Source organism: Rhinolophus sinicus, linkage group LG02 (assembly GCF_036562045.2).
Source record: "Rhinolophus sinicus isolate RSC01 linkage group LG02, ASM3656204v1, whole genome shotgun sequence".
NCBI classification, from domain to species: Eukaryota; Metazoa; Chordata; class Mammalia; order Chiroptera; family Rhinolophidae; genus Rhinolophus; species Rhinolophus sinicus.
In genome coordinates, this window is record NC_133752.1 from 155,495,631 (window position 1) to 155,518,718 (window position 23,088).

At 35.5% G+C, this 23,088-nt stretch overlaps 2 protein-coding genes across 16 annotated transcripts in view; one reads left to right on the forward strand and one right to left on the reverse strand.

The window, feature by feature from the left end:
* PPHLN1 (periphilin 1) overlaps positions 1-10,034 on the reverse strand; it is a 132,241-nt gene extending 122,207 nt beyond the window's left edge. For 4 of the 12 annotated variants that reach the window (XM_074325824.1, XM_019748391.2, XM_074325821.1 and 1 more), the window contains exon 1: positions 9,911-10,034. Coding sequence is in view for 8 of the 12 variants with exons in the window: in XM_019748389.2 (XP_019603948.1) it covers positions 9,031-9,070 (40 nt within the window). In the remaining 4 variants the exon portion in view is untranslated. Of the gene's footprint in view, positions 1-1,262; positions 1,306-9,030; positions 9,307-9,910 lie in introns of those variants that run through there. The other 8 variants (XM_019748389.2, XM_019748386.2, XM_019748383.2 and 5 more) reach the window with 4 other exon arrangements.
* ZCRB1 (zinc finger CCHC-type and RNA binding motif containing 1) lies at positions 10,025-21,589 on the forward strand. 4 transcript variants are annotated; one of them, XM_019748392.2, is made up of 8 exons: positions 10,025-10,218; positions 11,325-11,410; positions 13,634-13,662; positions 16,406-16,517; positions 16,861-16,968; positions 19,739-19,851; positions 19,948-20,023; positions 21,058-21,589. In XM_019748392.2, exons 2-8 carry the CDS (start codon positions 11,327-11,329, stop codon positions 21,187-21,189), a joined length of 654 nt encoding a protein of 217 aa, XP_019603951.1. In that variant the 5' UTR covers positions 10,025-10,218; positions 11,325-11,326; the 3' UTR covers positions 21,190-21,589. The 4 variants fall into 4 exon arrangements, with proteins under 4 accessions (XP_019603951.1, XP_019603953.1, XP_074181926.1 ...); XM_074325825.1 differs by lacking the exon at positions 10,025-10,218 and adding an exon at positions 10,241-10,284 and having other exon boundaries at positions 21,058-21,411; XM_019748394.2 differs by lacking the exon at positions 13,634-13,662 and having other exon boundaries at positions 10,079-10,218; positions 21,058-21,411.
* The last annotated feature ends 1,499 nt before the right edge of the window (positions 21,590-23,088 follow it).

A 23,088-nucleotide genomic window follows, 5' to 3' on the forward strand; every position in this document is an offset into this window, starting at 1 on the left:
CTAACCAAATATACCTAAATAAATTTTCATTTCTTTAGGTTACAAATTAGCTTTCAACAGTATGCATAAATCAACCTGAATTCTAAGTCTACAATCAGGTATCATTAGCAATGTTATTTCAAAGAAACCGGTCTATTAGGTACAAGAACTGATGGAAGTTTATAAGTTAAAGAGTTTGTCAATATTAAGAGGGTTCCACCTTTGCTGAACCCATCAAAGGTTTGAGTCTAACGAGTAGGTTAGGTTTTATCCTACTTAAGATACAGTACAGAGAAACAGTAACAGCAACAAACTGAAATTATATTACAGGGAGAAAAATCAACAACCCAAAAGAAAAATGGATATAAGATATGAAGACAGTTCACAAAAAAGTAAATACAATGGCTCAATCTTTTGAAAAGATGACCAACTTTCTTCAAAATAAAGGTGAAAACTAAAACTATAAAGAAGTACTAATTTTCACCCAAAGCTCTGCAAAAACCTGCTTTGACAAGAATAAAAAACAACATTCTAACACATTAATGAGGGACTAATTTAGTACAACTGGGAACAATTACGCAATATCTATTAAAAATGTTAAATGCATACACTTTGACCTGGCAATTCTACTTCTACGTATAGTTGCACATGTGCACAGCAAAGATTGAAAGCAACCTAAAATGTCCGTCAGGAGGGTCCAGATTAAATAAAGTGTTGTACATTCATATAAAGGAGTATTGCGCAAACCATTTCAAAGCAAAGTAACCCCATATGTAACAATATGGAAAGATTGCTAAAGATACACTGCTAAATAAAAAAGAGTAAAGGGCAAATTAATATGCAGAGTATGGCGTCACTTTTGGAAAATAAAGAGGCAGGGCCTAAATAGATATGAATCTGCACAGACTCCTTCTAGGAATATAAGCAAGAGAATGTCCCAGTGCCTGCTTCTGCTGAGATCTGGGTGGCTGGAGGACAGCAGGGTGAGTACTTCCACTGCATAATGTTTTCTATATCCTATAATTCATTATAAAAATAAGTAACTGTTTTTAAAGGTCCTGAAAGTCATTCAATAAGCATAATGTGTCAAGCGATAGCAAAAATTATGAATATAAATTAATGAACTAAAGGAGAACATAAGTAAAAATAAGATTTTGTTATTAATAAGAAAAATAAACTGTAAGAGCTCTAAAAAAAGACTATATCATTTCTTAACTAGACATAACACTAAATTTGAAATTTATTGGCTCGTCACAAAAATGTAAGAATACTATACTACTTACTTGAGTCCTTTCAGGAATCAAATTTAAAGTTTTCAACAATCTCCTGTAGGAGGGGAGGAAATACAGACATAAGGATTTGTGTCTGTAATAAAGCAACCAATGGAGAAAAATAATTAAAACTTCATTACTTGTATAAATAAAACTCTCAAAATAAAAAATTATGGGCACTAACAAGTAAACTCCCTTTAAACACACTTTTGAAAATAGAAGATATTATTTTTACCACCAGAGGTCACCTCATTTTCATAAGAACAATAAAATTATGTTTAAGAGAAGTGTAGTCCTAATTTTGCCAGTTGAAAGCTGGACAGGGCATCTCTCTTACCCTTATCTCTAAAAGGATTATACTAGATGTTTAAGACCATTTTATCTAGAATATTAAGAAGATTGGATTTAAAACACCACTTTTTAAAAAAATCTGTTATCCTTAGTTCTGAAAGCCCTACAATTTTATATTGGCTGTAAATGTCCCCATATTTAAAAGTAATCCCCAAAATTAAGGCAACAATCATTAACCTTCAAAAAAAAAAAGGATGCTAAACTTATTAGGTAAAAATTTGACAGACTGTTTTAATGACTTCCCCCCAAAATAAATAAAGTGCACTGAGTTAGCTTAGGTAAAATAAAAAACAAAAAGAAAATAGGCAATGTGTGATTCATGATGAAAACTGCAAATCTATGAAATATTCTTACCTTAAAAAAAAAAAAAGTGAATCTAAATCTACTCAAGCCTGTAGCTCTACCTACTACTTAACATGAAATTCAAAGGACAGAGGAATTTGGCTCTATTATGGAAAGAGTAAGCTCAATTCAAAGCTCTCCTAATTGTGGCACAGAGATTTTGTGAAGTGCCTCACTAGCAGAGTGCAGAAATAAGACTATATTTATAGTCTTAAATTTATAGATCATTCCTCATCTAGTTGCCTTTTTCTACCTGGCAGTTTGAGAGACACAATTTTATTTCAATAACCTCAAAGTATCTCTACTCTAATTAGTTAATCCATAATTCATCGAAGTTAAAAAAAAGCAGCAAAGAAATTAAAAGTATATAAAACTCTGATGAAAACCTAGCAATTAGAAACAAAGCAGCTAGAACAAGACAAAAAAAATAGAAATATAATCATGTAGCAATTCAAAGTAGGATTGTCTAGAATATATATCAAGAGACAAGGAACCAATTAAATTCATTTGTGTAAGATCTAATTGAACAAATGAATCAAAGAGCTACAATCTGGGAAGCCTCAACAAATGGAAGCAAAGAAAAACCTAAATAAAAGTACATTTATCTGATGTGGAGTTATCGTTTAATGGGCATATTGTTTCAGTTTGGGAAGATGCAAAGTATTGAATGGTGGTGATTGCTATAAAACAATGTGAATGTATTTAATATGTACCACTGAATTGACACTTAAAAATGGTTAAAATGGTATATTTTATGTACAATTTACCACAATGAAAAATTTTTGTTAAAAAAAAAAAAAGAATTTATTTGGCAAACTCCCAACTAAATTTGCTACATGAAAACTCACTTCTGTAGGGCATCAATTTGTATATTGAACTTATTTTCTACTAGAAACAAATAGCATCCAGGAAACAGCTAGAAATTGTAGTACTGTTATCACATTTTCAAGCCTTACAGTTAATCCTATAACAACTTTGCATATTTGACTCTATACCTGATGATGTCCCAATAGGGTATTGACCTGACAGGGAAATCACAATTTCAAGTAGAAATGTTTAGTAAATAAAGTAAATTCTATGTACCTTAAAAATTGAGTTTTTAAAGATCTTAATTTAAAATTACTGTATATATGGTGGATAATTTTATAAAAGGAAATTAGTTTCCTCTACAAATAACAATAGTTAAATTACTTAAGTGTCTATAATACAGTGATTAAATATAGACGTTAGGCTATAAAGTAATCTCCTTTAATCAAGTATCTCTTACTGATAAGCCTACTAAAATATTAATATCTTTACAGAATCTGCAGGTAGTTTTTAAATGTCCTCTTACCATACCTATGCTGCTTTTACAAAAGAGCAATATCAGAATATAAGGCTTCATTGTTATCTAAATATTTTCAGAATAAAGAATATAAAAATAGAACACAATCTAAAGGTGAAATAAATTACAGAATGGTATAGCAAAATAATTAGCATCCAGGAGTATAAACCTCCCACCCACTCCCCCCAAAAAAACCCAAGCAGTACTGGTGAGGTCCTTGTCAAATTATTAAACTTCCTGCATCCTTAAGAAATCTATATAATTGGGTAAAGAATGTAAATAGAAGATTCCATATTCAACTTTGTTCTGTTAGTAAAACAAAATAGAAGACACAGTTTGATGATTACATACAAAAGAAAGAATATTGGGCTGTAAAGAAGATGGGCATTTAGCTGGATCTTGAAATTAAGATAACAGAAAAGGGAAATGGTATAAGAGGAGGAAGATATGATGATGGTACTGTAAGTAGGGGAGAGAATATGCTAATGTCACCTTAAATTCAAATAGCACCCACTAATTTTCAAAGGATTTTAAAATAACTGATGAGCACTGCAATTTTCTGATTAGTGGCACATGTTGCTTATGGTATTATCCAGATTTAGGAAATTGACCCATCCTGCACTAGAAGCCAATCAACTAAATTTAAACAAAGGGGCTCCTATTTCCAAGTGAAGTGATCACGTTACTTACCTTGTCATCACTTCACTAATCTCCTACTAGTGGAGTCTCAGAAGTACTCCAGTAAAGTTGTCTGATCCAACAAGATATGAAAACTGAAGAATACAACTGAAAAATGAAAGGACCCTCTACATCACAATTAGGCAGACAGCAGATTTTGAATTCAGTGTCAAGAACATAAGTTTCATTTAGAAGTTTGCTAGTAACCAGTTCTAGGTTTAAAAAAAAAATCTCATTCTTTTATGCCATATTCAATAGAGTATGCTTAATATGCCATAGTGGTATAATTCCAGAAAGAAATAAGCCTTTCTTAGAGCAAGCACTCCAATCCATTGAACTATCCAACCATTCTTATGTTAACTTTAATTGAGGGCTAGCAGGATAGGGATGACTTGAATTCTCAGTGACAGTCGCCTGGAAATTGAGAAAACAGTCACAGGCAACATTCTCCTGCTACACCATTCACACTTTGGATCTACAGGCAAGGTGAGAGAAAAAGATCTGCTGTTCATTTTATCCAAACTAGTTACTGTAGCAGCTTAGATTACAAAGTAACTCCGCACATGGCTCTAGTCAGTTTCCAGTACTAAATACACTCAGGATAAATAGCTTTCCCTCCTCCCCAAACTCATTCCTTTCACTCTTTATATTCATTCAGTAACTATTTTGATAGCCAATCATGGTTAGTGAATAGAAAGGTTACATTTGACCATATACTTTAGATGAGCAATAGATAGGCCTTTGAGCTGGCAATTCCTCACCAAGAATGCTTTTCTCCAGGTGTCTGTACAAACCACTTCTTCACCCTCCAATGTTACCTTCTCAATGTCTTATTAATATCACCTATCTACCAGACCCAAAAATCTTGCTATTTTTTTCATAGCACTAATTATCTAAGATACCATATAATTTAAATTTGATGCACTGATGTCTATTATTAGTCCCTCACTACCAGGATTATGAGCTACGTGAAAGCAAGGACCTCCATTTTGTTCATTGATTAGTATTAAGCCACTAGAACAATTTGCACGACATATGTGTTCAGTACATGGAGTGAATCTGTTAATGCTGGTAATATGCTCTATCTAGATAAACGATTCCTACACTTTAATTTCATCCTGAGTCCTTTCAAGAGGATGTCTCACAGACACCTCCAACTCAAAATGCCAAAACAGTTCTTCACTTCTCAGAAACCTGCTTTATAGCTCATCTTCCCCCTTTGGCCAATGACACCACCAGGTACCCAAAGGCCCAAATCAGAAACCTGAGTCATACAAGACCCAAAACTTTTCATATCTAATTATTTACTAAATCCAGTTACTGCTATCACCTCAATATATAAAGCACATGTATCCACATTTACCTATCCCTCCTCTCCCTATTCCAATGTTCAGATGCTCTTAACCTAGCCATTGGACTCCCCAATAGTAAGATACTGGTCTCCCTGCTTCTGGGGTCACATTCCCCACCAGTAAGCTATAGTGTTCATTCTGATAAGACACCTGATTTAAAAATCTCAGTGGTTCCCTATATCCTAAAGAGTGAAGTCTTAATCCTAAAACTTGAAAAAGGCTTATTTAGGACCTTGCTCCTGCCTTTCCAGCTTCACCTCCTACTATTTCCCCAACAGTCTCCAGAATCTCCAGACATACCACCTACATCTTGTTCTGCAGGAATGCCACTACTTCTCACCACCACACCTCGGCATGCTTTTCCCATCTACAGTATCTTTCTTCTACTTATCTGCCTTCACCCTCTAATCTTCCTTAACCAGTTCAAATGTCAGCTTTTCTTATACTCTTTAGAAAGACTAAAGTTGTTCCTTCTTTGGGACTCTTCTTTGGGACTCTTAAAGCACCCTGCTATAATAGCACTATAAAACATCTTATTCAATTTACTTGTTTTCCTCTTTTCTCTCCCAAACTAAATACCAAGGCAAAGGCAATGACGGGTACCTCCCTTACTCCTGTTGCTTAGCAAAAGTTCTTAGTAAATATTGGCCAAATAACTAAACATGATATTCATATGACCACATGAACCATTCTGGGAAGCATTAATATTACTATGTACCTTTTAATTATTCAGAAAACTTCTAATGAGCACTATTAGATTATGGTTCCTGTCACACTTCTCATGACACTATTACCATTTCATTTTTGAGCAAAGGTACCAATGAGAGTCCTTCAGCTCTAGCACCTAAAGCAGTGATTCTCAACCCTGGCTGCACATTAGAACCATCTAAAGAGCTTTAAAAAAATAGCAATGTCTAGGCCCTATCCTCTGAAATCCCTATATAATTGGCCTGGCACAGGGGAGACCCTGACACTTACAAAATTTTATCTCAGGATGAGATCCACTGACCTTTAAAGCAAGGTAAACATATTCCTAACATATTAAATTGAAACAAGAAGCTTTTAAGGGCTGTCTTGAACCTAAAAACTACATAATACTATTTGTATTGGGAAAAAAAAATGTTTAGAATTCCATACTACTAACTTAAAAATGAATTTTAGAACATAAGTAAAGTCTGTGGGGAAAAAACTAACATTGATGCCAATTAAAGTGATTATAGAGCAGAGTACCTACTAGAATCAATCATAGTTCAGTGTTCAGGGAGAGAGAAATGCAGGCAATGGTAGTTAAGACAGTCAAGAAAATTTGAACAGAATCTTGAGAGATTTCTCAAATGTGGATGAACAACAGTGAATAGAATCCAAGAAAAGGAAAAAAATAATTAAAGAAGACAAAGTGTACATAAGAAAGAGGGAACTGAGAAGAGCAGAAGATTCACACTGCAAAGGAGTAGGAAATAGGCCTGCATGGGTATTCATTTCTTCCCCTGAAGTAGGTATTATCCCTCCCATTCCAGATAAAACATGGAAGCTCTGAAAAAGCTCAAATCCCAGACCCAAATGGAGCCTGAAATCAGACTGAGGCCTGCATGACTTTAAAGCCCAGGCCTTTTCCATCGTATCACATTGCTTCACAAATGAAACAAGCAAGGACAGAGAGAACAAATTCAAGGGCATTAAGTGGTACAACATAGGAAAAAAAAGAAAAAAACAACAGTAGAGAAGTTTACTATACGCTTTTAAGTCTAGAAATATGGTGAGGGGTAAAATGTGATTCCAGAAGATTACCCTGGCAGTAATCAAGATGGATTAAAAGAGAATGAGGTGGGGCAGGCCTGGTGGTTCAGGTGGTTGGAGCTGTGCTCCTAACACCGAGGTTGCCATTTCGAGTCCCACATGGGCCAGTGAGCTGCGCCCTCTACAGCTAAGATTGTGGGAGGTCGGTATATGCTGCTGTGGGCTACCATGGGCCAGGGAGGGAGCTGTGTCCAACACAACTAGACTGGGAAACAACTGCTTGAACCAGAGTGGGGAGGGGGGAGGCGGAAAGAGGGCAAAAACTTTTTTTTAAAAAAAGGCAGAGGTTAGAGAAAAGACCACTGACTGCTTCATAATGAACCATGTATCTTAGCACTGTGAAAATACTGCATTGTCTACTAGTTTCACAAGTTACTTGACTTTTCAATGTTTTAAGGATACTTTTATAAGACCCACCACATTGTATTAAATATTTATAGTAGGAGATTCTTGATTGTCCATTGTAAGTGATCAAGTAACTAAAATTATACAAGTAAACAAAAATACCAGATGTTTGCTTATATATAATATTTACAAATCAAAATCTTATTTCACATCTGGATAGAGGTTACAGTCTTAATTGGTCAGCCTCCTTCCAGTCTTTTACCGTCCATTTCACCCTTTAAAAAAATAACACAATTCACTTTGCTAATACATCATTCATATCTGAAGTTTCCCTGGATCAAGAGCCCACAGTTTCTTATGAGCTGTAACAAATCCAAACTTCTCTGCCCTCCATATGCCCCCTCTATCACCTCACTTAACCTCCTGTTCTCTCCAAAAGGATTATTCATACCAGCCTCCTCACTGTGCCACAAAGTAACACATGCTATGCTGGAGCTATTTGACTTATTCCCAAACTGGAATACCTCTTTCCATTCTCTTATTCAACTTCCAATCATACATCAAGGCCCAGTTCAAAATCTGTTATTCTCACGAAGACCATTTCTAAAGCTATGACACTTAAAACATACCAAACTGGTGACGGGGCCACATGTGACTTGTGTTTGGCCCAAGTTTTTTGTTTTGTTTTGTTTTTTTAATAAAATTTAATTCCACTGATAAAACTTAAAAACCGGGAGCTATTAATTTTTAAAAAACTATTTCCAGCTTTCCTTGAAAAAACTGGATGCTCTGGCAACACTGGAATCATATAGTTACATAGCCACAATGAGCTATAGCTGAGTAGCAGCTGACCCTTTTCGAATGGTTCTTACATCTTAAAGTCAGGAGATGACAGCTTGACTTCTGACACCACCTGCAGCATTGCAATCATTCAGGAAATACCTGACCACCTTTCAGGCACTAGAGTTACAAAAATAAACAACAAAAATAAAACAATTACAATGCCTCCCCCACAGCCTTGCTTAGCAGAAAAGGCAGAGACAAGCAATTAAGATGATGTGATAAGTGCTACGATGAGGAAAGTAGAGGGCACTTAGCACATGGCTAGGGTACCTAACTGTGTCTATGGGAACTCAGGGAACACCCCTCAGAGAAAGTGATGGCTAAACTGATCTTTAGCAGGCACAGGAATGATCAAGGGAGAGGTCAGGGAAATAAATGCCACAGAAAAAGAAAAGAACCTTTGCAGACTGAGGGGAGACAACTTTGAGGAAGTCAAATCAGTTCACTATGGCTATAGCCATCACCCAACCTTAAACGCAGATATCAGAGAAAGGCTCAATTGAAAGAGCTGGAGGGAAAAGCCAAGTGTTAGTTAAGGCTAGGTGATGAAAGAGACTTTCCACCAAGTGGTTTAAAAATGAAAGAGAGTTTGTTAAGCAGTGAATAGAGGTTTTGGCGAGCACAGCTGTGTGGAGGGGTGAACTGTGGAGGAAAAGGGGAGAGAAGCAGTAATAGCCTAAATCACCGGAGGGGAAGCACAAAGCAGCACGGAAATAAGGGTGTAGCATAGAAGATCAAAGGGGCTTACATCTTGGGCGGTAACCAAGGATAACGGGGATGTGAAGCATGGTAGCTTTGGCAGGCCACAAATTTGCCAAGAGAATAGTCCCAGCGGTCCCGATGGACGCCGAGGCATTCAAGCCTCTCAAAATTCAGCGGCGCCCTGGTTGGATTGCACTTCCGTCTCTCTAGAAGACATCGGCTTCAGGCTGGATTGATTGTGCAGGCTCCAGGATAGGCTCTGGGTTCCAGGCTGCTGGCACGCAGGCTCCCATGGAGTGGTGAGAGGCCTGGTCTGTATGGGCTGGTGGGTAGAAGTTAAGTATAAACTGCCTTGCATTATTTTCTGATTTTTGTGTAGGAATGATGGGCCCGTATACGGCCTCTTAGAGAAAAAGGAATGTGTGCCCATTACAGATTTACAGGAAGAAAAAAGGTGCCAAGAAGTTTAACAGTTGTCCATACCAATACTCTAGATGAGTCATTCCTGAATCCTGAATAAGGTGATCTTATCTCCCCAACGAGATTAAGATATACAACCAGCAAAAGGCCTGTGTTACACTTTGTTGTAGCTCTCAAAGTGCCTACTACCGAACTGGGTACGTCAAACACATTCAGTAAGTTTACCGACTTCCTAAATGATACGGAGTCATGGAAGTTACCTGGTTTAGACCTCTTTTTGCATATCAGGGCGCTAAGGATAAGTGAACCTATGTTTCAGTCTGAAATATATTTCAAACTCTACGGCATCTCTTCACCCTCAACCGCCGGGGCAGAACAGTTGCACGATTCAAATACAGAGGGAGACTCCAAGTCCCGCCACGGAAAACGCCCCCCCGCCGCCACCCCCACTCGTCCACCCTCGCGTCTATGCCCGTCCACCTGTCGCAAAGGTAAAACGCGCTCACCAACGCTGGACTACGCGAAGACCCCGTAAACGTGATGGTCCGCTCGTCGCCGCTTTCCAGGCAGGCACTTCCGGCGCGCGCGGAAACGTCACACAAGCGCCCGCCTCTGGGCCCGCCTCCGGGGCCTGGGTCTAAGGAGAGCCCGGAAGCGGCGCTGCTGCCGCTACTGTCTCGTCAGCGGCGCCTGACCCCCTCCCAGTACTCGTGATGCCAAGGCGGCTGCCAGGGGTGAGGAATAGCCGTGGTTGAGCACCACATGAGCCGAGGGTTCGCGCTTTTCTGATCTCCCGGGCCTGGCCCACCTCAAGGTAAACGCCTCCTCAGCTGCGGCCTTTCCTCCTGGGGGCTCCTCCCCAGACCCGGCCGCCGAAACGGTTTGTCCTTTCTCCTGCCACCCTTTTTATTCCAGAACCTTTACAGTTGACTGCCCTCGCATTTCTCCCCAGAACGGCTAACGTGTAGAATTTCAAATGGGAAGTTTTTCAAAAGGGACCTACCGATGTTGAGTTTCTGGAGTTGTCTTGATTCCCAAAAAAGCATCTCAAGTGTCAAGCAATTTTCCCGTTACTTCGCCAATTGGCACGCCTTAGAATCAGTACTTTGCCATTTGTGATTTTCCACACCCCCATCTTAAATACATGCCACACACGCATTTTAAATCGAAAATTTGAACTTGGTTGAGCCATATAACAATTTTCAGAGAACTTTCTGACTTTGTAAAATACGGTATGAAAATTAATTACGGATTCGATTTGTAAACTTAAAAATGCACACCCAGGTCGGTATCCTTCAAGGCATTGAAACCTATTCATGTAATAAGATGTATCATTTAATAATTTAGCAATAATCTGCAAAATTAGTGATTTGAAAGAACTTGATGTACATCAAAATGTGAGGCTGAAATTTCCTCTTAACACAACCCCAGAGAAAAATGTTAAGACAACTAAAAAGTACCCAACCATGGTAATGTTTCTTCTAAGTTTCTCCTAATGGCTAAGTTTCAATGGCTAAGTTTTTTCTAAAGTCCCATGCTCTTTCTGATGTGTGTAGGCATAGTATGCGTATTTGAAAGCACTTTCTTGCTCTTAGCCTTAGGGGAGGTTAAGAATAACCTCACGAGTTTTTCCTTCATCTGTTTAAAACTCACCTCTCTGTTCACACCATAGAGGAGCACTGACAGGATTCATGTGAAGAATCCACCTGAAAGGACCAGAAAATTTTAAGTGGTGTCTAGAGAAAAGGAATTCCTTAATTCACCCAGCTGGAGTCATTGTTCTTAACTATTACTGAGACGTAAGGGAGGTATATGAATGAATCTGGCATAATTGAATCAGTGATTGCCTGCACTGGTTTTACCTGGGATGAAGAAGACCTGACTTAGATTACTTCTGGGTCTGTTTGTGTTTCTTTTTAGACATGAGTGGTGGATTGGCCCCAAGTAAAAGCACAGTGTATGTATCCAACTTGCCCTTTTCCCTGACCAACAATGACTTATATCGGGTAAGTAAGTTTGAGTATTAGTACTGTTATCTTCTGAATTTTCTGTTTGCCATTTAAGCAAACAGTTCTCCTTAGCAGAAATTCTTAATAAGTACATTACAATGCTCTGAAACCATTAGACCTCTCTATTAGTCTTACACCAAATAGAAGCCTTATGCCAAAGACCTCTATTGCAAACATGAGTAAACGGGGAAAAAAATTAGACACTCATAATTTCCAAAGAGAATTTGCAGTGCTTTCATAGAGAATAATAAGTTCTATATAAACATGGAAGGGCAGCTACCGTGTTTCCCTGAAAATAAGACAGGGTCTTACATTAATTTTTGCTCCAAAAGACGCATTAAGGCTAATGTTCAGGGGATGTCATCCTGAAAAATCATGCTAGGGCTTATTTTCCCATTAGGTTTCATTTTTGGGGAAATATGGTAGTATAATGAAGTGGGAGCAACTCGTGATAAGCTGATTTTTCCTGCTTGCTTACGTGGCTTTGAAAATTGGTAATGGGGTGGAGGGTTTTTTGGGAAAGGGCTGATGGAAGCAAACATCCCTTTCCTAATCCTCAAATTCTGAAAGTGTATCTTAATTTACATATGTGGCAGGAACTTAACAGTTAAATAAATTTTGTTTTCAATTCAGGATAGGGGTGGTTGAGGAGGGAAAAAGTCCCTTCCAACATCTTTTTTCACCTCTTTACCTTATGGAGAACAAAAGTTCCTGCAGAGCTTGTCCTGCAGATGGGTGGTTGAGAGAAACTGGAAAGAATGACATGAATCCTCTCTTCTAAGTGTGCCCTCTTCTCTCTGTTACTTAAGGGTAGATATTAAGTAAAGAGATGCTGCATAGAAGATACCTAGTACTTGATTAATTGCTTGATACCTTAACTCAAAGAACAGAGGAGAAAATGAACTGTAGCTTCCTTCCTTGTTACAAAATAGAGACATTTCTGTATTTATTGCATACTTATTGTATACTCAGCACTCATACAGGTCTTAGGAACACATCAGTGAACAAAAAGATGAAAATCCCTCTTGACACTCAAAATATAGCAAGATAGAGAAATAGTGTGAAATATCAAAAAAATCAAATGATGTTATTTGTTAGATACTAAGTTAATGCTAAGATGTCAGTTGCTAAGGAGAAAAAAATAAAGCAGGAAAGGGGGGTTATTAAATGTTAGGTTGGGAATGGAGGTGAAATTTTACATGGTGGTCTAAACCCTTATTGAGAAGGTGACTTTTGAATAAAGACCTGAAGGAAGTAAGAGACAGTTGTGCAGATGTCTAGGGGGCAAGCCTTTTAGGCACAGAGTAAATCAAGTGGAGAGAAAAGGAGGGGCGGTCAGAGTAAGCCCATGCAGGCATGCCTTGTAGGGCCTACGTAGATAATGGTAAGGACTTTGAGTGAAATCAGAAGCCAATAAAAAGTGTCATAGGGAAAGCTGTCTGTTGCTGGTCTTCAGAATTCAGTGTAGCTAACACTGCAATCCAGTTATACTACATTCCAGCATTATGCAAGTTAATCATAGAACTCAAAATTTATTATTGATTATTAATGTATTCTAACAGACTTTTCTAAGAAGCATTATATAATAAATAAGAACTATTAGTATACAAGTAGTGGCTGAAAGCAGTAGACATATAATAGATGAGATTGCTTAGGGTGAAGGTGTAGAAGTAAAAGACACGAAAGGGCCAACTGTAAAGTTCCACCAACATATTAAGGGTGGGCAGAAGGAGACGGATGGGAACGGGTGTTTCATTATAGAAGCATTTATGTTTTGTTTTGCTTTTTTATAAGCAGTCTAAGTATCTGTCTTCTGAAACAGTGATCGCATGATGGGGTAGGGGTAGGCTAGGAGCAGTGATATTGCACAACATTGGTATTTGAAGCACAAGGTTTTTCTGGAGCTATGATGGGGTTGATAATTGCCATGGATATACCACAGGAGCACAGCAGCTGTGCAGTGTAGTGTGTATGCCCTCGATCTACCACACATGAAGTGTGTTTTTTTCTCTATGCAATTTAAGAAATGAGGCTGATATTATGACTCCAGTAACAAAAAAAAGTATTATTCTAGTCACTAAAAAAATATATCTTCTAGGGCCTAAAGGCTAAAGTTTTCCATAAACTATAACAAAGAATGTGATCAGTGTATACAACCTGTAATTTAATTTTTTTATGACTTTAAATTAAATTGTACATTACTATGGTATTTTGTTTCAGATATTTTCCAAGTATGGCAAAGTTGTAAAGTAAGTATTCACAGCAAATTTTGAAACTTCATTTAAAGATTTATCTGAATTTACTTCTCTATTATTTTTTAATGGAAGTAGATTTAGTGTTTTTTATAAAACAGACATTTTATATAACAAAGAAAATAAAAATACTCCTGTTAACATTTTATGCATATTATTTATTTAAACAATACAATTTCTTACCATATTACTAAGAACTAAAACTGATCTGTTGTCCGATATTAGACATAAAGGCTCTGATTGTATATTTTGTTTTCTAGAAGGTACATTATCAAGTATACTATAAATGGATTATCATTTGTCAAACAAATGTAAATACTATTTAGAATATTATTAGAATGTAGATTAGAATGTAGAATGTAACATATTTCAATGTAGATGGCATACAGAGTTCTTATGAGACTGATAATAGAAAACGTTATTCTCTGGCTTCATAAAGTTTAGATATCATTGAAAATAGTGGAAACAGAAAGAAATGGTAAGAATGATAATATCAGTTGGGACCAAGTAAAGAAAGGATGAGAACTTAAGGTTCTCATATTTAATCCACTATTTAAATCAACCAAGCAACTATATTATGGAGCAAAGAAGTAAAAGCAAAAGATACTATCACTCTATCTTATAACCAATATAGATTCTGGTATAAATTTTAAATCATCCTTAAAACCCCAAGAATTTAGAGCATATGTATCTTGACTAGTTTTACTTCTAGCTTTTGACAGATGGATATTAAACAGATGAAGTTCATTTGCATCCTGAGGTTAATGACTTTAAAACTCACTTCTTTATTAAAAATCATCAAAAATGCTTCTTCTTGGTAAATTTTTAGGTTTTCATAATATCAGTCGTCATTGTCAATCAAAACACTAATGACATGTAACAAGGAGCACAGAAATATGCTAGTCACTATTATAATCTCTTTATACACATTATGTCATTAAATTCTGACAAGTACCTTTTAAGGTAAATATTATTATTACCTCAATACTATAAATGACAAAACTGAAGCACACAGTAAGCCTAAAATTACATTGCTAGTTAGTGGTGGAGGCAAGATTAAATCTAATAGTTTGATTCCAGGGCCTACTCCCTTAACCATACCAGTGACTGTTCATGTTTTTTTCCCTCTCAGAATCTCTGAATGAATTTCCATACAAATATATAATTATAAACCATGAGAATGCTATGACGTTAAAGACATAGAGTTATAAGCAGCTAAAAAAAAACAGGGAAGATCTGATGTATGACCTAGTCTAGAGAGTCAGGGTAGATTTACCTAAATCAGTATACTTTGAGTTGAAATCTAAAGTCTGAATAAGAGTTAATTAGGCAAAAAGAATGGAAAGAACATTTCAGGTAGAGGAAATAGCTTGCGCAAAAGCCCTGTGGCAGGAGAAAGTAACGTGAGAGAAGGCCAATATGACTAGAGATGAGTGAACAAGAGGGAGAAAGCCCAAGATGGATCCAGAGATGGAAGCAGGTTCCTAATTTTGCTGGTTGGTCATGTTACAAGATACTTGGTTTTCATCCTAAGAACACCAGGAATCCATTAAATAATTTTAAATGAGTGACATTGTCCTTCTGCCTTTATATTATCAGTGTTTAGGGCTAGCTTACAGCTAATGGAGTGACTAAATGATCACGTGAATAAACAAATAGATGCACTCTTTTTGAGAAACTACTTTCTCATTTATATCTATCTATCTGTTTTAACATACTGAGCTAGGCTTAATAGAGGTTACAGGGGCAACCATAAAAGAGTTTATATAAAAAATACGTAAGATGAGGCGCTATTTATACTTAAATAGATTTCCGTAGAGACTAGCAAAAAGGAGGAGAAAGTATTTCCAGTTAAAGAGATTAGTTCCCCTTGTACCTACCCTATCCCAGCCTTGGAATCAGCCATTTCTCCAAAGAGCCCTTTTGAACATTATTTTTTAAACTATATTTAATGATAAGCAAAAGGATGTGTTAAGGGGTCAGTAGGAAGAGCAGGTTCTGTGCTCTTGTCACCATCCTTATCACTTAGGTACCTTGGGTGTTTTGGCTGAGACCACAGAGCTGGAGAGTCTTTAAAAGAGTATTAAAAATATAGTTAGATTCTAAAACCTAGCAAAAAATAAATAAGTGATTTTACTATTTGTGTAGAAGAGAATACCTCAGTTTTGTTTTGTTTTGTGCAGGATAGGAGAGTTACCCTGTTTCCCCGAAAATAAGACCCAGCCGGACCATCAGCTCTAGCGCATCTTTTGGAGCAAAAATTAATATAAGACCCGGTCTTATGTTCGATAAGACCGGGTCTTATATTATAGTAAAATAAGACCAGGTCTTATATTAATTTTTGCTCCAAAAGACGCACTAGAGCTGATGGTCTGGCTAGGTCTTATTTTCGGGGAAACACAGTAGTAGAAAAGAGGAATTATGCTTACTATTTGAGATTCCTTGTCTCTGTAATCTCTTCATTCTTCAGCCTCTGATTAATGTTTGATTTATCAGAGACTTCTCATCATACTTGTATTCACTATTGTTAAATCAGTATCACACTTTCTCATTTCCATTCTTCTTGATATCCCATGACTTTGAAGAGATAACTATCTGTCAAATGTATTAAATTATCTTACTCTGTAAACGTTTTACTCACTCTTTATGAACACAACATTTGAGTTTTCCAAGTTACTAATATCTGTTTCATTTATTGCTGCCTCATTATTTTTAACTGTCTCTTTGTTTATGCTTTAAGGGTTACTATAATGAAAGATAAAGATACCAGGAAGAGTAAAGGGGTTGCATTTATTTTGTTTTTGGATAAAGACTCTGCACAAAACTGTACCAGGGCAATAAACAACAAACAGGTAAGCCATTCATTCCCAACAAGGTTTTTAACCAGAAAGCCTTTGTGCTCATCCAGGCCAAAAATGTGAGGAGGTAGTGGATGGATATCAGTAGATTCTGAGGGTATTTAACTCATGTCAAAGAAAAGAGTTTAAAACTGTACTGGTTTCCCAAAACATTGGTAGAATCTAAGGAATAGGAATCTGTTTTACAAGATAGAATTGTCACACCTAAGTAGGCAATTGCTAAAATAATCTAAAAAATAAAATGTAATTGAAGGTTTGAGGAAATGGGATCAAATAACTGTAGTTTTAGGTTTCAATGAAATACATCTTTTTTCATTTACATTTTTCTCTGATTTAGTTATTTGGTAGAGTGATAAAAGCAAGCATTGCTATTGACAATGGAAGAGCAGCTGAGTTCATCCGAAGACGGAACTACTTTGATAAATCTAAGTGTTATGAATGTGGGGTGAGTATACCTAAAACTTAATGTAATTTTTCGTAGTTTAATGTATTTTTCACATCAGTGTTTTATTTGTGCTCTCCAAAACTGGCTGGCTAAAACCAGGTTATGAAAGTTGTTTTACTTTGGGGCTCTAGATTCATCTAAGTAAACTCAATTGAAATGTAATATGTGAAGATAACCTGAGCTGAGTAGTATAGAGTGATATTTTCTCCAGTTTCTAAATCTTCGAAAATTGTTAGATTAAAAGGTATTGACTAATTACTTATACTATTGTCTTGAAAGATTACGGTGACTCATAAATATTTGTGTTAATAGGCTATTGCCTGTTTCTATGATATTTTACCAATGTTTAAGCATCACAATCAGTGTAAATATTATCATATGACTTGTCCTCTGTGGAATACTGTGTTTTAAAAGTTGTTTGTTTTTTCCTGTTAGTGTTGCTAATGTTTTATAACTGAACTATCCCCAAATGTTATTATCTAGTTCTCATCATGTATTGTTATCTATTTAAATTTTGGGTGATTAAGAGAGATATATAGCCACAGAATAGTTTTGCACAAGGCCCATAATGATGCCAAGAGAATTTCAATCTGGGTCTCATTGTTGTCAGTTTGCAAAATGCTGTTGACGTAAGAAACCTCCAAACCTAAGAGTTTAGTTGAGCCAAACTGAGGACACACTGGTGAGCAAGATCTCAAATGCTCTGGAGAATAACAGTTTTGCAGTTTGTTTTATACATTTAAAATAAGGAGAGAATGTAAGGAAGGTTACATGAAGGTAGGAGAAAGTAAGGTGGGAATTGGATTATAGGTAGATAAGATTCTGTGCTCTTACACTTTAGAAGGAGAGGTCTGAAAGGGTCGTCATGTATTAGATTGAAGGGTCTGAAAAGGCATTTTAAAGGTGTGCTAACCTAGATACATAGAAACAATGGACAGGGCTTGCTTAAGGCAAAGATAAACCTTTACTAAAGAAGTTATATGCCTGGGGCATGACTACCCACCATGACCTGCCCAGTTAGAAATTTATTATCAGATCACCTGAAGTTACTTTCCACAGAACCCCTTTTTTCATCCACATGGCTGTGTAAAATACTTTAAAAAACAGGGTCCAGAGGTAGTAATGGAGAGCTGGGGAGAAGATTACTAAGAAACATTGTCCTGTCTACAAAATCATGTGGAAAATACAAGGAAATGAATTGGGGTCCTTTCTCCCCTGCCATTTCCTAACTCACCCCCCCCCCCCAAATAAATAGATAAAAAGTTGGAAGGGAGGGAGGGAGAGGAAAGGAGGGAGGAAAAGTGAAAGGAAAGTGGAAAAGGGAAGGGAAGGAAAAAAGGAAGGAAGACCTTTTAAGTTAATGTTTCAGAAACTGTGTTCCAGAGTCCAAAAAAAAGGGAGAAATGAGCAGTTATGGTCAGATAAATAGGTTAGTATGTGTCCTCATATTCAGAGTAAATAATTAAATAATCTGAGAAACCCTGGACGAATCTCTTAATCTTTTTGGTTTAAGGTTCTACAGATTTGTTTTACTTTGTACATTTTTATGTTTTTTGTATCCTTATCCCCAAAAAAATCGGTTTATATTTAGCTTGTTTTTTCCCCAAAGTAATTTCACTATTAAATCCTTTTGTTAATATGGGACATGTTAGTATTTTTTGGTATACCTTTATTTCAAAAACAGTTTGGGAAGTGCTTCTCTTAAGTACATTCTCTCAGCAGTTCATTAACAATAACACCTCTTGGGTTCAGCCATGTCCCCAGGTATATAAAGTACACAGTCTATTTGATACTTTGTTAAATATACTTGAAAAGCATGATTACTTTTCTATTATTCTAATCCTGGTTCAATCTCTCCCTATACCCTCACTCTCACATTTTACTTCTTAAATATATTTTAGTGAGCTAATGTACAAATTATAGCTCATATAAGTTCATTATCTTATGTTTTACAACTCAGTGTTATGTCTTATTATAATTTTATGGCTAGTCCAGCACTGTCAAATATGAATATAATGCAAACCACAAATGTAATTTTAAAGTTTCTAGTAGCCACATTAATAAAAGAAACAGGTAAAATTTAATATATTTTATTTAACCCAATGTATATCTAAAATATTATCATTTGAACTATGTAATTAATATTTTTAAAAATTAAGGTATTTTACATTCTCTTTCATATTGTCTTCAAAGTCCAGTGTGTGTTTTACCCTTATAGTGCGTATCGACTCAGATTCTCAGTAACCACGAGAAAATCATGACTCTTGGCTACCATAATTGGACAGTGCAAGTATAGTTTAGATAAAAAGAAAAAAATGAAATTAATTAACAGGAAAAGTGAGGAAAACTTTAAATTTTCTGTTTGTTTTTAAAACAGAATGTTAAGCAACATCTTGGAAGTTAGGAATAGTTTTGTCCCAATTTTATTAAATAATAACTTAAAAATTTTACACTTACAGTACATAGCCCATTTAAATTTTGAATTGTTTTGTATCTTGAATCTTGATGTTTAAAAGGTTTGAAGAAAGAGTACTTGTTTTATTCTTAGTGAACTACTGAAGTACTCCCTTGTTATTAAAATAGCTTTAAGAGTTATCATACCTCCTCCTCCTAAATTTTAAAGTAATGGGTTTTGTCAATTTTTTCATGTTTCCTAATGTGACAATATATTTTTAGGCTCTTAAACCTTTTAGTCTTAAGGTACCAGACAAGTTTCTGTTAGTAACACAAATACAGTATTTTTCCTTTCCTTTTCAATGGGAAACAAAAGGAAAGTGGACACTTAAGTTATGCCTGTCCTAAAAATATGCTTGGAGAACGTGAACCTCCAAAGAAGAAAGAGAAAAAGAAAAAAAAGAAAATCCCTGAACCAGAAGAAGAAATGTATGTATATCCATTCTCACTAAATTATTATTGTGTTACTTCTGTCCTTTTACTATCAGTTAAGTGCTTTCTGATTTTCGCTTTTTTTTAATTTAGTGAAGAAGTAGAAGAAAGTGAAGATGAAGGGGAAGATCCTGCTCTTGACAGTCTCAGTCAGGCCATAGCTTTCCAGGTACTAACTAGTTCTTTAAAAGGCACCATGCGGTAGCTGTCTGGGGTTAAGAGTTCTATTATTGCTTACTTTATTGACCATCTCCTCCAGCCACCTGCCTTTCCCCTTTACCTCCTAAAGTTTAGGAGATAGGCTGCTTCTCTAAGGTCTTTAGGACAGTATAATGAAGAAGTTCCCATTATTCTTTCTAGATTTTAAGGACTGCATAACACTTTTAAATATCTTAATTTGTTTTCATTATAGAACTGAGCAGAACTATTTCATTAAAGGGAGTTTATCCCTACAGAAAAAATTTTATTAAGTCAAAGATATTATTATATATATATTTTTAACTTTTATTTATTTAAGTGTGTTTTCTCAGGACCCATCAGCTCCAAGTCAAGTAGTTGTTTCAATCTAGTTGTGGAGGGCGCAGCTCACAGTGGCCCATGTGGGGATCGAACCGGCAACCTTGGTGTTATTAGCACCATGCTCTAACCAACTGAGCTAACCTGCTGCCCAAAGATATTATATAAAAGAAACTTTGCTTCAAAACCAAAAACAAACTGGGGGTGCCAAAAAAATGTGTACACGTGACTTGTATTCATCTTTTGTTATCAGTGTATATTGAGTATTACAATTTTAAGACAATTTTTTTCTTTCTTAAAATGTGTATGTATTGTTTTGGCACCCCCAGTATTTTTGACCATTAAAGGCCCTAATACAAATATGTGCAACATTTTTGAAGGATACACAATCTCCTAATTTTTATATAACCAGATACTTTGTTTTAATGTAGTTGATAAATGTATATGTTAGTTTATTTTTCCTTTTTGTTAACTAATGTTGTATTTTATATAACATTTCTACCTCCAGCAGGATGGGAATTAGGCTTCATTTCAAGTGCCTGGAGTAGAATTGTTTGCATAGGCTGGGAGGGTAGGGAGTGTTGACACTTGTAGTATGTTTTTGCATTGTTTTGAGTTAATGTACCATAAATAATACTAAACAAGTCCCTGGTTTTGTTTTGTTTTGTTTTGTTTTCTGATTCACAGCAAGCCAAAATTGAAGAAGAACAAAAAAAATGGAAACCCAGTTCAGGGGGTCCCTCAACATCAGATGATTCTAGACGACCAAGGATAAAGAAAAGCACATATTTCAGTGATGAGGAGGAACTTAGTGATTAAAATTGTATTTATTATGTAAATATCGTTTAAATTTTTTTTATATCTTGGAGTACCAAGTTTAGTTAGGACAAAAATTACTTTAAGAATTAAGCATAAGAATACTTAGTACCAAATAATTTTTTACCATAAAATAGTTCAGAGGAAATTGAAAAGAAGTTTTAAAGTATCATGTTTCTATCTTGCCTTAGCAGAGCAATAAAAATCAAAATTTGCTAATAATCATTAATCTTGAAAACAGTTTATTTGAATAAAAAAGAAATACTATCATAGTAATGCTATTGTCATCCCAAGAAAAAAGATAGATGTTAAAAAGATTTGTTTGTTTCATTATAAAAGTTTATTCATGTCTGATTGGTTTACAAGAGGACTTTTAAAATAAATTTCATCTTTAAAACAAAAACTTCATAAAAACTGAAAAAGTTGAATGATTTGTTACTAATGCTAATTTTTCAAGAGAATTTTGTTTTTAAGTATGGATGTTTTGCCACCTTCTTTCAGCTTTATCCTAATCTAGATACATTATAATTCTCCATAAAATATACAATAACTTTAAAAGGCTGTTTCTTTCCATATGTACATATATTTTGATAAATAAAATATATATAGTTTTTGCCACTCAATTCATAAAGGGATAAAGGAGGATTTTCCAATCTCCTATACTCCACACTGCCCTCCTTTACCTTTTCAATATGACTGTTAAAATTCTTGGTTAAATCTATATTTATTGTTTTTGTTTTATGATCATGTAAATACCATGTTTCCCTGAAAATAAGACCTAGCCAGACCATCAGATCTAGTGTGTCTATTGGAGCAAAAATTGATATAAGACCCGGTATTGTGTTATATTTTATTATATCTCAACTTATATAAGACCCAGTCTTATATTATATAGTGTAATATAAGACTGGGTCTTATATTAATTTTTGCTCCAAAAGACGCATTATAGCTGATGGTCCGGCTAGGTCTTATTTTCAGGGAAACACAGTACTGTTCACTTCTAAGCTAACAAATGTTACTGTAGTTACATTTTTCCTAGAGTTAATAATTGCCTCATTTTTTCATGTGTTACAATTTTATTTATGACTAAATCTTCTCATACCTTCTGCAGATAGTTATATGGGAATAGGATTATGGAGCCTTTAAATTTCTACTTTGTGTATTTCTATACTGTTTGAATGCTCTTAAAAAGAACATCCATTTATTAGTTTTTTAATTACTAAAAGCAATAGAAGTATTTCCATTTTGAAAACTGCAAAAGCAATGTAAGTGTTAACCACTAGCTAGCAAAGAATCCTTTAGATTTCAATGAGGAAACCAGACACTACAATTAAATGCAGGACTCTACTTTCTATGTTCTACACATTAATTTGTCAAGTTTAAAGCAAAAAAACTTGGGAAAAAATTTTGTCATAAAATATAGAAAAGTTTATATGAATACATTCAAATATGAACAGTTAGATAAGCATCAACAAACATTTGAGGAAAGCCTCCAACACAATAGAGACCCAAATGACCAGACCCCAAAAAAAGGGAGCTTAGAGGAGCTGAGGAATTCTGACTTTAAAAATCTATCTGGCCCCATGTATTTCAGAGAAAGAGATTGTGGACATCTCTTTCTAATATGAAAGCATTTGTCAATCAGAATACTTGTCTTACTGGATATAAGTTATGTTTTCTTTCCCTCTTCAATCATTTATTTACTTACTTGCTTTTTTGACTAGATGCCTACTCTGAAACTGCCAATTATAATTTTCAGGTTATCACAAAAGTCAGTTATGGCCACAGTAGGACATATTTGTAAGTATTAAATGTTATTTTATTTCTTTGCTTTATATTCCATAAGTGTGTGTATATGTGGCACACAACAGTGATCATGGAATATTTAGGCATTAAAATGTA